The sequence below is a fragment of the Trypanosoma grayi genome (assembly GCF_000691245.1).
Source record: "Trypanosoma grayi strain ANR4 Tgr_35_V1, whole genome shotgun sequence".
Lineage (NCBI taxonomy): Eukaryota > Euglenozoa > Kinetoplastea > Trypanosomatida > Trypanosomatidae > Trypanosoma > Trypanosoma grayi.
The window spans coordinates 27,653-42,980 of record NW_008825654.1 but is presented as its reverse complement, the minus strand read 5'-3'; the positions used below and the strand labels follow the sequence as shown (position 1 = coordinate 42,980).

Below are 15,328 nucleotides of genomic sequence, written 5' to 3'. Positions count from 1 at the left end.
AAAAAAATGAGAGGTGCTACGGCGCCTGATGAAATCACGAGTGATTTCATCTTCTATGATGGCGCATGCGCAGGAAGTTTTACCCACCACAATTTTTTTCTTTCTAATGCTTCTTTCATCTCTCTTCTTTCATCGTCTCTCGCTTTTCTTCACACAAACACACATACACACATACAAATATGTGTGGTTTATCATGACCACCAAGTCTTAGTTTGAAGGGGCTGTCCAGTGCAGGCAGAGCGGGTGTGACTTTTGGCGTGTGCTATCCACGGATTTTCGCGCGCACATGTTCATCCGCCGCCTGTGGGCCCGCAGGCTTCTTGCTACCGTCGTTGGCGTGCCTGTTGTTTCTATTGGCGGACTCACTGCCTATGTACAATACCGGCAGTACAAGCGACCACAACTGCACGTCGTCTACCCTGTTGTGAATGAAAACGGCGCATTAGTCTTGGAGGGGAGAGTGATCGCAAAGCCCGGTGCCTTGTCGATTGCCGGCCGTCTTTTGGAGCTTTTCCTTCTCTTTTTCCCACTCGCAGTGCTTTACGTGGTGATGCGGCTGCGAAGGGAGTGGTATCTCTACTGGCTGGAACTGCTCCTTCGTGCGGTGGAGCGGGCAGGACCCGCATTTGTAAAGGCCGGCCAATGGAGCTGCACGCGGCACGACATGTTCTCACCGGAGTTCCGCACAGTGTTTCGGCGGCTGTACAGCGAGGTGGACATCCACCCCTACCAGATGTCGCTTCAGGTGCTGCGGGAGGAGCTGCAGCAGGACCCGGCGTCGGTCTTTTCACACATTGAGGAACAGCCGGTGGGGTCGGGCTCGATTGGGCAAGTGCATCTTGCCACGCTGCGCAGTACAGGGGAGAAGGTCGTCGTGAAGGTGATGCACCCGAAGATTGAGGAGACAATTGTGAAGGACTTCTGCATCATTATGGGAATGGCATGGTTCTTTGACAAGTGCTTCCGCTCCCTGGAAATGTATGAACTGCCGGCGTTGACACGTGCATGGACGGCTCACCTGGCAGCACAACTCGATTTCCGACTGGAGGCGAAGCATTTGGCAATATTCCGAGAGAATTTTAAGCATGAATCATTTGTGGAATTCCCGAGGCCACTCTTCTCAACGCAGCGCATGCTTGTGGAGACGTTCTGCAAGGGCGAACCGGCCTCCAACGAGTTTCTCGCCGCACAAGAAGAGCATGTACGCGACATCCTTGCTCACAAAGGCCTTAACACGTGGTGCAAGATGTTGCTGCACGACAACTTTGTGCACGGGGACATGCACCCCGGCAACATCCTCATCGACGTCTCGGACCCGCACGACCCGCATGTCTCGCTTATAGATGTGGGACTCTGTCAGCGCATCACCCCAGAGGAGGGCGCTATTACGCACGACTTGATGGAGGCTTTTGTACACTGGAAAGCTGACCTGTGTGTTGATGCGCTGCTACGGATGGGCAAGACTCAGCGCTTCGTTGACAAGGAAAAGTTTGCACGGGAGGCGGAGTGGCTTTTTGACCACTGGCGCCCCAAGAAATCTTCCGATCGTGCTGTGAGTAATATCCTACAGGCGTTATTTGAGTGCATTCGCGAAAACCACGTACAGATGGATCCTCCATACGTATCACTCTTATTTTCCGTTCTCGTGCTGGAGGCGTTTATCATGAACCTCAACCCGGAGTTCAACATGGTGCGACACACCGCCCCGTGGCTCGTGAGTGAGGGACACATCTCATACGCCTTGGCAAAGAATATCCTGCTAACACGTTTGGATGTTATGAGGCACGAGATAGGCGCCCTGCGTGGCCGTGCGAGAGATACTTGGTCAAAGGACTTGGCGGGGAACAGTAATGTGCGCTTGAGCTCAGGCGAATGGTAGTTCGTCTCTTATGAAGAGATGTGCACAAGAGCCAGAGTGAAACGTCTAGCGACAGCTTCGTGGAACTGAAGTGGAAAACATGAAAACTGCAGCAGTAACGAAAGACACTCGGTACCAATCCATTGATCGCAGTTCTGTTTGGTTGTGGCTTTCTCATAACTCTTTCGTTTTTCACATACACGCATTATATACTTGTAGCCATACATACATATATGCGTGTGTGTGTGCATGCATGTGGAGTCGCACCGAGCTCCGTTTCACGTGCTGTTGTTGTTATTTTCTTTTTTCTTCTTGCTGTTGTTGTTGTTGTTGTTGTTGACTTTCATTTCTTCATGCGACAGTACAAAGGACAAAAAGAAAGGGAGAAGAGTTATATGCCTCTGTGGGGATTTCTCGTTGGAGGTTAATGGAAGAGAACACTAGCCGACACATCCACATCGACCCTTTTGATGTTTCACGGGGTAATGAACTCAACGTGGTTGAATGCACACATGACGATGTCTTCGTGAGTGCCGAAGAGAATGACGCAACGCATACTCCGCGTGTTGGCAGTACCAACATTGCACGGGAGCCGGTGGATGCGGCTGCAGAGGAGCAACGGCAACGGACTCGTTTTTTGTTGGGCGAATTTTTGGGCGGCTCCCCGCGTGTGTCGATCTCGCGGGAGGCAAGTGTCGCATCGCCACACACAACGCCCTCGCGGCCGCCGAAGGAGTGGGGGGCGAACCGGCAGCGCGTCTATTACATGGTCGAGACTGTCCTGATGCGGTCGAACATCGCCGACGCTGTGCTGGGCCGCCGAGTGACACAAGACGCCTCGCAAAAGGAGGTGAGCAAGGCGAAGAAACAACCACCGCCTCATAGGTTGCCACTGCAATTAAACGTACCATTTTCCCTCCGGTGTGATTTTTGTCAAAAGTTCGATTCCCTCTGCAGCAACTGTCATCGCAAGTGGAAAGAGATTACCCTTAAGCGGCGGCGCATAGTGGCGTATCAGAGTTATTGTAAGTTGCCAGAGGATAGGCGATGTGCTTTGCTTTTTATGACGGCGGCGTTCGGTGTGGGAGAGTTTGCTGCGTTGCAGCTCGACTTCGACGGCGAGCGATGCCTCCAGTGGCGTTCGCCGTTCTTTCCATTGCATAGCGACAGGGCGGAACTCCACGAGGCCTTTAACACGGCGGGAGCAGTTTATGCCCTCCACACGGCCTTTGCATATGACCGCACAGATGTGGCATGTACGCTGCTTAGCTACCCCCGCTGCTTGCTACTGAGGTCTGAAAATCGTCTTGACCCGCTCGAGTTCTTGCCGCAACCTCTCAGCGCCGAGTGGGAGACGATATTGAACGCATCGGATGTTTTCGTGAATCACCTTCTCACTGGGCGCGCCAAGCAGGCCCGCCGCGTGGAAGATTGGAACACCGCCGATGCGTTGTACGATGAGGTGCTCCAACGCAAGCCGGATAGCGAGCACGCTCACAGTGGTCGGGCAAAGATGCTGTACGACCAGGGCTACTTGACAGATTGTATTGAGCTGTGCGATGCCATGATATCGGGCGAGACGACGGTGGATTGGAATGAGGTAAGCGTGGAGACCATTCAAGTGCTGCGTGACCTAGCGGTGGAACGATACCACGAGTACTGCCATAATGTGGTGGGTGAAGGGGCGCTCAAGGCGTGCGGCTGCATTGTTCTCGATAGGGTGCGTGTTCCGATTCGAAAGCTACCCTTCTCGATTGTGATTGATAACATATTGGCTTTCTGCGAGGGTAAGACATTGTGGAACGTGTTCAATTGCTCGCGGATGCCGCTATTGCGCACGGTGGCGGAGAAACTCGCTGTTCTGCTGCCCGCACACCACCTCCAACATCTCCTTGAAGACGAACCCGGCTTTCATGAAATGTCAGAGAAGATGTTTTGCAAGCTGACAGAGAACACGAGTTCCGTGGCTGCCCCACCCGTGCGGCCACTAGGAGTCTCTGTTGCTGCCATGGCGGATTTCAACATGTTTCTTGTTAGTGCGCACGCTGCTGGTGCTCCGCTGAAGTCTGTGAAGGCAGAAGTAACTTCCACCCTCTCGCTTTTCAGGTTGGGGCGCCGCTTATCAAAAGAAAGTCGCCAGGCCTCTGCTGGGGAAAGCGAAGTTGCAATTAGCAAACAGTATCGTATCCACCGAGCGAGTACGGAGGAGCCGTGGCGTGTGAAGGAGACTGGGGAGTGGGAAATTGATAAGCAGTCAGTGGAAGCTCTCGAGAGATATTTGTGCCGCAGTGAGGCCTGCTGAGCACCTTCAAAGTGCCCGCAAGCGGTGTATGAACCGGAAAGAACCGAAGGAGGTTGACATAAAGTTTTGCAATGAATTTGTAACCTTTCTGTACTCCCCCACTCCTTACCACTCCCTCCCTTATGCGTAGTGTCCTTTGCAATATACAATAGCATCCTCTGTTGGTGTTATCGGTATTCTTATGGCTTTGGTTGTGGCGTCTCTTTTTCTAGCTGTTATTGGTGGTGCGACAGAGTTTCCTTGTTGTTATGAAATGTTGTTTTTATATATTTTTTCTCTTTGCTATTGTTAGGTCGCGGCTCGGGGCTATGACCACGCTGCACTCCAAGACGGAGCCGTCAAGTTCGCCGCAGCTCATTCCCTCCTCAACCATGGGGCGGAGCGTGAAGGTTTCGGCTGTGGAGGGGCTGACAGACCGCTTCGGCTTCTTTATCGACGCCAAGGAGAAGGCAATAGAGGATGAATACATTCGGAAGTACCCTGAGATGCCGTCAACGCAAAAGGATTGGGCGGCTCTGCTACAGCGGTGGAGTCGCGCTCCGTATTCAACCAAAAAGAAGTACTGCCGCAGAGGTGTCCCTCAGTCACTGCGCCGCACGGTGTGGCCGTTACTCCTTAACAGCTATGGCTGGGCAGTTTCCAATATTGAAGACTATCAGGTGCTGAAGTCACGCACCCCTGTTGACACTGAGGTGTTCGCGGTTATTGAGCGAGATCTGGGGCGCACATTCCCAACACACCGATGGTTTGCAAATCCCAACGGGGTTGGGCAGACCAAACTGCGGGGCATTCTTCGCGCTTATGCCAACATGGACCCTGCTGTGGGGTACGTGCAGGGGATGGGCTTTCTGGCGGCCACACTCCTATTACAGATAGAGGATGAGGAAAGTACTTTCTGGGCCTTCGTCTCACTCATGCAAGAACCAAAGTACTCTATGGCTTCGCTGTATGCTCCAGGATTCCCTTCTCTGTACGTGTGCTTCCACCAACTGAAGAAGCTTATGAAACACAAGTGCAGACGTTTGTTGAAGCGGATGAAGGCATACGAAATCGACCCCTCTGTTTACGCAACACATTGGTACTTGACGCTGTTTTCATATCACCTGAGCTTCAGTTTACTCTCACGCATATGGGATATGTTTCTTTGTGAGGGATGGAAGGTCATTCACCGCGTGGCTATCACCTTTCTTTTACTCCATGAAAAAACCCTGGAGCGGGCCAGGGATGAAAGTGATTTTCTCATGGCTCTGCGGGGAATTCACGAGGGCAAGGACGCCGACGGTATTCTCAAGAAGGCACTCAAGGTGAAGTTCAAAACAGCACAGCTGCTTAAATGGGAAGCCAAGTTCACGGCTTCTAAGCGAAAGAGTGAGAGAAAAAAAGGGGAGTATGAAGAGTGAAGTGAAGTGAAGTGGAGTGGGTGATGTTCACCAGTTGCTGTAATGGGAGGGGAACTTCACCGTGTTGCTCTCGTCGTGGGATGTGATTATGAGAGGAATGGGTTGGGCTGCAGTGGTGGGGAAAGCATTATGTGACTTGGCGTTCACTTCAAACTTTCTGTCAGTATAGTGTTGTGAGAAAAAGTTGACAGGACTTGGCATTTGTCTTTGCGGTGAGGGGGCGCTGTTTGGGGGTGGGAGACGTAGTGTAGTGAGATATGCATATTCACCAGACCATACCTGTGAATATTGTGGATCCTGTGACAGCAGCACCGTCGCCACTAGTGAAGCACATTGAGGACCGTACGCTGTACGCGTACCGCAACATGGGATTCGCGCTCACGCACTACCATCCCGCTTTAAGTGGTGTGAGCTGCCACCCGCTTGTCATTGAAAACATGAATCAGCTACGCGTCTATCACAGAAAGGAGTACATGTACCACGTGTTACTGCGTCGCACGTACAATGTGAAGACGTTTCAGACAACATTGGGCATTATGGCAGACCCTCAAGAGCCATTTAACGAACTGGATCAGTTAATCGACGCGAGGCAGTTTGAATACCGTCACACGGGAGCCGATCAGGATATCATCAAGGATTACTGCAGACATATTGGTGTTCCCTTTGCCCCTGCAACACATATGCGATTTGATGCATTGGCTGTGAGCCCTCACGCATCGGCCTTCATCGCCTCATGTGACAAACTAACAGAGGAATTTGTGTTAAACTTTGTGCGAACGGCACACTACACATATTACCTACATCATCGCACCGCCAATCCGCGCTACCTAGAGGCATGGGGAAGGATCTATGGGCCTCCCAAGATGAATTCGGCACGGCCAGTCCTGTTGTACATTGGCGTTGGACCGCAGGAGTTTCCAGAGGACCCCATGGACGAAAAGACGCGGCGTTCGCTGAGCTCGTTAGTGACGCAGGCGACGTGTCGCGTGGAGGGACCGCCAGCAGAGCTGTTGCAGGAGTGCATGCCTGCAACGGCGGTACAAATTGCTCGACGGCACGGCGTGCGCGTGCTACAGCGGTGGAAGATGCGCTACTTCATGGTGCGGCACTGAGACGGAAGCGACAAGAAAGAGATGGGAGAGTGAGAGGGAGACGCACACACACACACGCACACGAAGAAGAATGGAAACGAGAAAGAAATGGGACGGAAAAGGTGATTCCTGCTCCGTCTTTTTGATTCCGTTTGGCCGCTTGTCTCACGCTATGCATGCAAGCATGAATCATGCGGGCTGTGAACGTTGGCTGCGTGAGCCTGTTCTCCCCATCTCCTTCCCTCCGTTTCTTCACTGTGTTTGCTTTTTTCTCTTGCTTCTTCGCTGCTGTGGCTGTTCTCGTTCCTCCAACTGTTTTTGTTTTTTTCTCTCTCGGTGTGTGTGCATGTGTGTGTGTGTGGCAGCACCTCATGTATCACGAGAGCAGCGTTTTTGGGAACGAGGAGTCGGCAGAATGTGACGGTGCCGCCCCGCCAAGACCCGAGTCGTTCCACATTGATGAGATCGAGACGGGTTCGTCGTCGTCGCCGCTGCAGCAGCCGGCGCCGGTGCAATCACCCGGCAGCGAGTCATACCCGTTGCGTGATGCGTGTGCGCGCCGCGGGGACGCGAACTCGTACGATGGCCGATCGAGCAGTGGGGGCGAATTAGAGGAAGAGCGGGAGTTTGTGGACGAGTTCGGCTTTGTGATCGATGAGGAGGGCAAGAACAAGGAGCTTCTGTACGTGAAGAACATTAACGGGAAACGAGTGGTTCGGCGCGAGGTCAAGTGGGCAAACATGGCGTCCGACTGGGAAAATGTGAACTCCAAGCGGCACGCCACTTTGAAGGAGCGTTGCCGCAAAGGCATTCCGGCGCGTTTCCGTGGTGTGGCGTGGCAGCTGCTGCTTGGGTCGCACAAGCAAATGACAGATCCGGCTAACAGGGGCACGTATGAATCCCTGCTTTCTAAGGAGCTTGCCGATACAGAACTGACTCATGTAATCGGGCGGGATTTAGCAAGGACTTTTCCGACACACATCCTTTTTAGAGAAGAGGGCGGTGTCGGGCAGACGTTCCTGCGAAAGGTGCTGCATGCTTACGCCTGCGTGGACCCGGAGGTGGGTTATGTACAGGGCATGGGCTTCGTTGTTGGCGCACTCTCAACACAGATGGGGGAGGAAGAGACATTTTGGGCCCTCCACGCGCTCATGCACGACGGTCGGTACAAACTCCGGGAGATGTATCGCCCAGGTTTTCCGATGTTGCAGCAACTGTTTTACCAGCTAAAACAACTAATGGCACGACTATTGCCAAAACTACACAAATACTTTAGAGAGATAGGAATTGACCCCTCCTTCTATGCTTCACAGTGGTTTCTGACGCTGTTTGTGTACCACTTTCAGTTCCGCGCGTTGCTGAGAATATGGGATATCTTCATGAGCGAAGGATGGAAGATTATATTCCGTGTTGCAATTGCGTTGATGAAGTGGGAGGAGAAGCGGCTTCTGTCGTTGCCCTTTGATGAAGTCCTTCCTGCACTCAAGTCCCTGCACGAGGGGAAAGACCCTGATGAAATTCTGCGGCGCTCGCTCAACGTCAGCTTCAAGACGGCTGAGCTTAATGCGTACGGGGAGGAGTATTGGCGTGGGATGAACGCACGATAAAGTTGAGTGTTCCTTTTTTTTTTCTTTTGCCTTCCCCCCACAGCTCGGTTCGAGCTCGTTAACTCGTAGAGCCTCCTGGAGACTTTGAAGGCATAGTGTCCTTCAGTTTTTACGCCTTTCCTTTCGCGTATTTGGTGAAACAGACCGCTTGGTATTTTGGCTTGGTGCTGTCTCCCGTTGCGGGTCTTGTGCTGTTGTCTTGCTTCTTGCTTCGTATTATTATCATTTTTGTTATTGTTGTGGTTTCTGTTTTGGCGGTGATTCTGGGCATGCGTATTGGAAACGAAAAGGAAAAAGAAAAAAAGTAGTTTTTTCCCACACCGGGGGGAGGGGAAAAAAAAAGACCACAGAAGGAGTTTGGTTCGTGGAGACCAATGGTGCTTCCTGCAGTCGCTCCGGATGAGGAAACACTAGAAAGCGTGCAGGAGAAATTTTGGTGTGCGTTGCCGTCCATCGCCAAGTTGCGGGCGGATATCGATGCTGCCGCCACTAACAATGCCGATCAAGAGGCGCAGGAGACTTTGGGAGAGGTACCGGATCCTGAAGTCTCAGTAAGGGAGGCGCTCGTCCCATTCTCGGAGATACAGCAGCTTGCGGAGTGTCTCTTCATGGCATGTCACACCAACCCCATTTCTGAGGATGCACAGAGCGGTGTCGAGAAGCTCTTGGGTAATGCGGAAGAGAAGAAGACGGTGATGTACACGCTGGAGGAATTCATCGGTGTGCTGAGAGATGTGGAGTCTAGATGGCTGGAGTGGCCAGACATGGAGCAGAAGTGGTTGGCCGTGACTGAGAAACAGCATATGAGTGTTGTGAAGGAGCTCATGGAGTGCGTGACACAGGATGTGGAGCCCTTCACGCTTCTGCCCCCGCAACAGGTGCTAACCGCCCAGTCTGTGGTGGTGCATACAAAAACGCTTGTGACGCCATTTGAAGCCTTTGTCGATTTTGTGAAGCCTCGTGAGTTCCCCCAGATTTACGATACACTTTGGGGATTGCTAGTGCGGCCTGACGGGGGACAGCAACAGCTGAAGGAAGAGACAACAGCGACAAACGAAGCAGAAGCGGCAACAACAACAACAACAGGGAAGGGTGGTGACACCCTTGCCTTGTTGCCATTCACTGAGTTTTTCAAGTGGCTCTACATGCGGGCCTTTACCAACGCCACCGACGCGGCGGCCGAGGCGGCAGCCAGGACGATGTGGCTCGAGCATTTGGGTAGAGACGGCACTATGACTAAGGTGCAGTTTGTGGAGGTGTGTCGCTGCATGTGTCGGCAGTACTTACGTGTGGACAACGAAGAGGGATTCCTGGAGGAGTTTTACTGGAGCAGCGAGCGGTTAATGCAAGTCTCGGAATGCGAGGGTGGCGCTGCCATTTTCAGACTGCACGAGCCTCTCTCCAATGCCCAAAAACTCGTCGATCCCAACGATCTCTACGCCCCGGTTGAACTTGATGACATCAAACATGAGATGAACGTTTATGGCGTGGATGCAAACACGACGCGTATTGTCGTGTACGGTGGGCGGGGTGTTGGAAAGACAGCCGTGTCAAGGGCCCTTGCGAGGCGCCTGAACTGCGTGCTCTTGAGCGTTGAAGATCTTGCTGCAGAGGCTATGACGAAGGCAGATAAAGGAGATTCGCTAGGCGCCCAGTTATTGGAGAGTCTAGAGAGGGATACCGTCATTCCACTCTCGTTATTGGTGGCGTTGATTCGTCGGAAGATTGCTGCGGATGAGACTGTGTACCGTGGTTATGTATTCAGTGATATACCACCAATTTACGACACGGAGAACGCAGATATATTGCACTTCTTAAACAGCTGTGGTATTCTAGACGTACTAGTGCCAACGGTTCTTCTTCACCTCAGCTGCGACGACGAGAACTTCCAGGCGGAGCGCCTTGAGGCCACGTTGGAGGAGCGGCGCTTACGCCACCAGGAGCTACTGCAGCTGCGCGCTGCCGAAGAAGAAGAAGAATCCCGCCGCAAGGCGTTAGAAGATGAAATTGAGCAGCTTCAATCTATCATGAAAAGGTACGAGGATATGGCTGCTGCGGACGCAGACACAATAGAGCAGGAGGATCTAGAGTCAGCGAAGGCTGCAGCCGCTGAGGCGGAGAGTGTGTTGTCACAGAAGTTGGAGCAGAAGAAGAATGATGATGGAGGGGCGACTGAAGTGGCTCACGAGCGCGCACAGCGGGTAAAACGTATCAAGTCCTTGGCTCTAAAGCGTCTTGTGGAACATACCCTCTCGCCAGAGGAGAAGCGTAATGGGGAGGTTCTCGTTACCGCCCTCCCCTGCTTCCAGGCGATTGTGGAACGTCTCTCTGCTTTGGACCACTGCTTAACGGTTGGATGCACGTCATTGGTCGAAGACACTGTCTCGTACGTTGTGGACACGCTGCGGCTTGAGCCGTGCGTCCTGCCACGGGACCTCGCGGCTGCGGCAGAAGAGGAAGAACAGCAAGAAGGAGAAGAGAGGCAGGATTTGGAAGCCACCCCTTCTCTTGAAAAGGACATGGAGACGGCAAAAGCAATGGAGGAGGTAGCTGCCGAAATGGGCGCTGTAGGCTGCAGCAGGTGGAAGCGCTTCTGCCCGGTGACTTTTGCTGAGTGCGGTGTACTGGTGGAAGGTACCGCGAGGTACGGCTGCGTGTACCGCCAGCGGCTCTTCTATCTCGCCTCGGAAGTAAATCTTGCCAAGTTCAAGGCGAACCCACCGGTGTACCTGCGTGCAACGCCCCTGGACGGTGAACCTATTCTCTTGATATCTACAGTGAACGCGCAGGATGAAGCACAGCTTACACCCGACACGGTGCAGGAGCTGATTCACATTCTCCAAGAAAAGCTGTGTCTCACCCCTATGGAGTTCGCTGACTTCGTCGCACGGTGGGACAGACATCGCAACCTCAAGGAAATGCGAAATCAGGCCCTGTTAGCACGAGAGAAGTATGAGGTGACGGAGCGAAAGTTGCGCGCTGATCGGTTAAAGAAGCGCAGGGCTTTGGAGTTAAAAAAGAAAGCGAGGAAACCGAACCCCCCACCAAAGGGAAAAAGAGGTCGCAAGAGCACGGTGTCAAAGCCTGAGCCACCGGAAGAATTCAAAGGATGGGAGAAGGAGCCGGAGGGGCCTGAGTCAGTGACCTCACGCATAGAGAAGACAGTTACGGAACGTCTGGAGCGCCGGAAGACGTTCGTCCCGATTTTGGTACATGCCGTTGGGGATATGTCTATTGACGCCTTCCGGCTTCTGCTTCGTGAGGGTGTGCTGCCCGAAACGGTGGTTGTGCTGCAGTACGATCGCCCTGTAGCGGACGAGGATGAAGAGGCGGCATCGGCAGCGGCGGCGGCGGCAGCAGCAGCAGCAGAACTAGCAGCAGCAGCTTCAGAGGAGGGAGACGACGGAAATGAGGGGGGTGTGCCAAGACCCCAAATGCCGCAAGTAATAATGCTGGAGGAGTTGGACACGCGCACGCGTAGTCCGGGTGGTGACACGGATGAGGCGTCGCAAACGTTCACAATCCATCGGTTCTCTGTCAACGACAAAGATGCAAGTGTTTTGGCTGCGGAGGTCCTGCAAGTGGTGTGCCCCGGCATGCCACCTGTTGAGGATGGTGCCGTGGACGAAACTCTTGAGGAGGCCGACGAGGAGGCAGAAATGGACAATGCCGACGAGGACGAGGAGGAGGACGAGGACGGCCCTGCCATCGGGCCGGTCGATCCGGCTCTACGGCCAGGCAAAAGGTTCCTGAACCAGTTCGGCTCGCGTCTGCAGTACTGTCCTGTGACACTATACGAGAAGCGTCTGCTGGTGCGTGGCCGCAACGAATTATGCCTCCAGTACAGGCAAAAGTTGTACGTGTTTGCATCAGAAGAGGCCAAGGCCAAGTTTGAGCGAAACCCGTTGCGTTACTTGGAAACGCCGCCGCCGTACGTGCCGCCGCGCGTGTGGATGGTGGGATACTCAAGGAGCGGCAAGAAGACCCTAGCAGAGGCACTTCATGGGGAATATAGTGTGCCATGTTTTCTGTATGATCGGGAATTCTTTGAGCGCTGCGTAGAGGCTGCGCGAAGGACCGGTGGTGAAATTGTTAATGGGATTGCCATTGCCGAGCAGAAGGGTGAGAATCCCTACCTCGTACTTGCGGAGGCCATTCTGAAGCAGGTACGGGAATTCGCCGCGGATCAGGAGCGGCGCATGAAACTTCGGCAGGAAGCTGAGGCCGAAATGGAGCGACGTGCACAGGCTGAAGAGAAGGACGATGAGGATGAAGAAGAGGACGAAGAAGAGGTAGACGAGGAGGCCGAGGCTCGGCTGCAAGAGCACCTTGAGTTCGAGCCAGAGGAGGACGAAGACCGCGAGCTGCGGCTCAGCGAGGCATACCTAAAGGTCGCCAGCTGCGTCACACGCATCGAGCCGTTTGAGTCGCGGGGCTACATCATGGTGTGCCCGCCCTTCTCCGACGGTGACATGGAAGTGCTCTTCTCTACCGGCGGCATCCCAGAGGTGGCGCTGCAGATGGAGCTCTCGGGCGACATGTACCTGGCGCGTAATAGGAAGGCGACCGCTTCACCTCCTCCGTCCCCAAGAGGGGATCTGAAAGATCAGGAGCCGCCAGCGGAGGAAGTCCCGACAAAGAACTGGACAGAAAAGGAGCGGCAACGAAAGGAGCGCGAGTTGTGGAAGTGGCGCCGCCGTCACATTGGCAAGGATGACCCCGAGTCTGAGCCTGACGGTGAGAACGAGGAAGAGCAGTCTGTGGATCGGGAGCAGGCCGCTGGGCAGGATGAAGACGCCATTGCGCGCGCACTCGAGATGGATCGGAATGTGGAGGAGGAGGCACTTAATGAGTTTTCGGAGGCGATCTCGGAACGTTTGGTCAAGGTTGTTGTGCTCAATGGTGACCTTTCTATCAATGCGGTGTTTCGTGCTGCCTGTCGTCGTCTTTTTAATGTGTTTGAGCACCGTCGCTCACTTATGCACGTTGCCGAGGTTGTGCGGTTTGATGTTGCGCAAAAAATGCTGGAGTCTGGTGCGGCGAATCCCTCGTGCTTCGGGAACACGGATCCCGTCGCTCTGTACGATGGGCGACACGGGGTGAGACGTGTGTGCAAGTGGATGCCAGACGGTACGGCCCCTGAGCCAGAGCCGACAGCGGAGGCCGTGATTGCAGCAGAGCTGAAGGACAAAACCAAGGATTCAAATGGCGACGAGGAGATGGAAGAAGAAGAAGAAGACGAGGAGCAGCAGCAACAACAGAAACAACCACAAGAAAAAGATACAGGGGACAATATACTGGCTTCCGCCGAGGGATCCGTTGATGATGATGACGATGATATGAGTGAGCACGATACCGAGGAGATGGGGGAGATACTTGAAGCCCATGAACGACAAAAGCGGCGTGAGTGGCTGCGCCGGAGCCAGCGGGCAGCCCTCTTCTGTGGCCGTTTGTACTTTTTTGATAGTGATGCCGCTCTTATGCGCTATCTGCGTGATCCACTCCTGTTTGTGCAGCAACCACCACCATTGCCACGACCGGTGAAGAATACGACTATTTCCATATACGATGAAGCCGACTTGTCCCACTCCAGAGTGGGTGTAAAGCAACGAGGTACTGCTCATCATATTGCTTTCAACCTCAACTATCTCTTTGTATCACTGCCGAAGCTCCTTTCCTGGGCAGCAGCTCACGCACCACTTCTCTCCTTGTCACGACACACCATTAATGCTGTTCTCAGCGGATCTGTGGATGATATCTTGGTGGCACAGCTTCTGGGGCACCGTCTTAATGCGGCAGATGCAAGACGGCGAGGCGTGGTACTGTTGAACTTGCCCAGGACAAGAGACCAGTATTGTTTACTGACGGCATGGGGTCTGCGGATAGACAAGGTGTTTCAGTTTGATGACATTTACACGGACGTGACAACCTTGATAAAGTCTACTGCGACAGTCACAACATCAATTTCAGCTCCCCGCGCTTCTATTGCAGCGATTGTAGAGATAACGGAGTGCGTCGATGCGTGTGGTGTGAATGAGGGTCGTGCGGCGTTGAGTCGTGCCAGGGGGTTCCCAATGAGCATGGACAACACGTACCACACATTTCTAGATGTGAAGACTCACCTCTCATCCTACCAATGGTTCTGCCCGTACGGCTGGTCCATGGGTGAAAATCTTCTTGACCAGTCCAGTAGCCGGCGCCACGGTGCGTTTTACCTCGGCATGTACTACTTCTTTTCTTCAGACGCTTTCCTGCAACGCTTTCTGCTTTGCCCAGCAGAGGTGACAGGGCCACCGGGACTGAAACCGCTGCCCAATGCTTTGCCTATGCGAGTGCAACCCGGCGCTGAATACCCTCTGGAACTCCTCGGATGCTGCCCTGTCACGTTGTACGACACACGCAATAACAGGGGTCTTCGCGGCGTGCTAGAGCCGCTGGCGAAAAAAGGGGATCCGAAATGCATTGTAGTTTACGATGGCCGCTATTACGCACTCCTTGACGAGGCAATGGTGGAACGCTTCTTGATGCGACCCTGGCAGTACATTGAAGGGGCAAGCCTGCCTCCTCAGCGGAAGCAGCCACTCCCTGAGGGGCAGGCACTGTCGACGATTGACGAGGAGAATTTTATGCGACGAGTTCTCTACGATCCTGTTGCCCGCGCACTGATCGCTGTGGCAGAGGCGCGGCCAAAGTATCCGGGTCTTTCGCTGGAGGAGTCTGCGCTGAAATTCATGGCCTTGCACATGAAGTGCTTCAATGATAAATGTACCCCCATACAGGCGGAGCAGTACAAGGCGAATTTTGAGATCTTTCAGAAGCGTGCCACGCTGTACAAAACCATGACCGAGGCATCTGAGGATATGGTGCATGGGGAAGGGTTCTCAGATCTCTGCTGCGAGTGGGAAAAGGCCACGGACCACATGGAGGGAAATGTGTCCACCCTGGTACATCTGCGGCAGGTAGAGTGATGATGTAAGCATGGAGTGAGGCAATGGTATCTTTTCAACTTCTGAAAACCCCTGAAAGGGGGGAAAGGGGCGGGTACCATTATCACTCATGTAAATAAACCG

The 15,328-nt window shown here is 53.6% G+C and overlaps 6 protein-coding genes across 6 annotated transcripts; all 6 read left to right on the top strand.

Moving 5' to 3' along the window:
• Positions 1 to 286: 286 nt before the first annotated feature.
• On the top strand, positions 287 to 1,879 carry DQ04_00351190 (ubiquinone biosynthesis protein; the record flags this gene model as incomplete). Its single annotated transcript, XM_009308829.1, has 1 exon — positions 287 to 1,879. The coding sequence occupies one exon, from the start codon at positions 287 to 289 to the stop codon at positions 1,877 to 1,879; it is 1,593 nt and encodes a 530-aa protein (XP_009307104.1).
• Positions 1,880 to 2,285: 406 nt separating this feature from the next.
• Positions 2,286 to 4,160, top strand: DQ04_00351180 (hypothetical protein; the record flags this gene model as incomplete). The annotated part of the gene is made up of 1 exon (XM_009308828.1): positions 2,286 to 4,160. The coding sequence occupies one exon, from the start codon at positions 2,286 to 2,288 to the stop codon at positions 4,158 to 4,160; it is 1,875 nt and encodes a 624-aa protein (XP_009307103.1).
• Positions 4,161 to 4,468: 308 nt separating this feature from the next.
• DQ04_00351170 (rab-like GTPase activating protein) lies at positions 4,469 to 5,560 on the top strand (the record flags this gene model as incomplete). The annotated part of the gene is made up of 1 exon (XM_009308827.1): positions 4,469 to 5,560. The coding sequence occupies one exon, from the start codon at positions 4,469 to 4,471 to the stop codon at positions 5,558 to 5,560; it is 1,092 nt and encodes a 363-aa protein (XP_009307102.1).
• Positions 5,561 to 5,817: 257 nt separating this feature from the next.
• On the top strand, positions 5,818 to 6,672 carry DQ04_00351160 (hypothetical protein; the record flags this gene model as incomplete). The annotated part of the gene is made up of 1 exon (XM_009308826.1): positions 5,818 to 6,672. The coding sequence occupies one exon, from the start codon at positions 5,818 to 5,820 to the stop codon at positions 6,670 to 6,672; it is 855 nt and encodes a 284-aa protein (XP_009307101.1).
• A 350-nt stretch (positions 6,673 to 7,022) lies between these two features.
• On the top strand, positions 7,023 to 8,258 carry DQ04_00351150 (rab-like GTPase activating protein; the record flags this gene model as incomplete). Its single annotated transcript, XM_009308825.1, has 1 exon — positions 7,023 to 8,258. The coding sequence occupies one exon, from the start codon at positions 7,023 to 7,025 to the stop codon at positions 8,256 to 8,258; it is 1,236 nt and encodes a 411-aa protein (XP_009307100.1).
• A 374-nt stretch (positions 8,259 to 8,632) lies between these two features.
• DQ04_00351140 (hypothetical protein) lies at positions 8,633 to 15,226 on the top strand (the record flags this gene model as incomplete). The annotated part of the gene is made up of 1 exon (XM_009308824.1): positions 8,633 to 15,226. The coding sequence occupies one exon, from the start codon at positions 8,633 to 8,635 to the stop codon at positions 15,224 to 15,226; it is 6,594 nt and encodes a 2,197-aa protein (XP_009307099.1).
• Between the last annotated feature and the right edge of the window lie 102 nt (positions 15,227 to 15,328).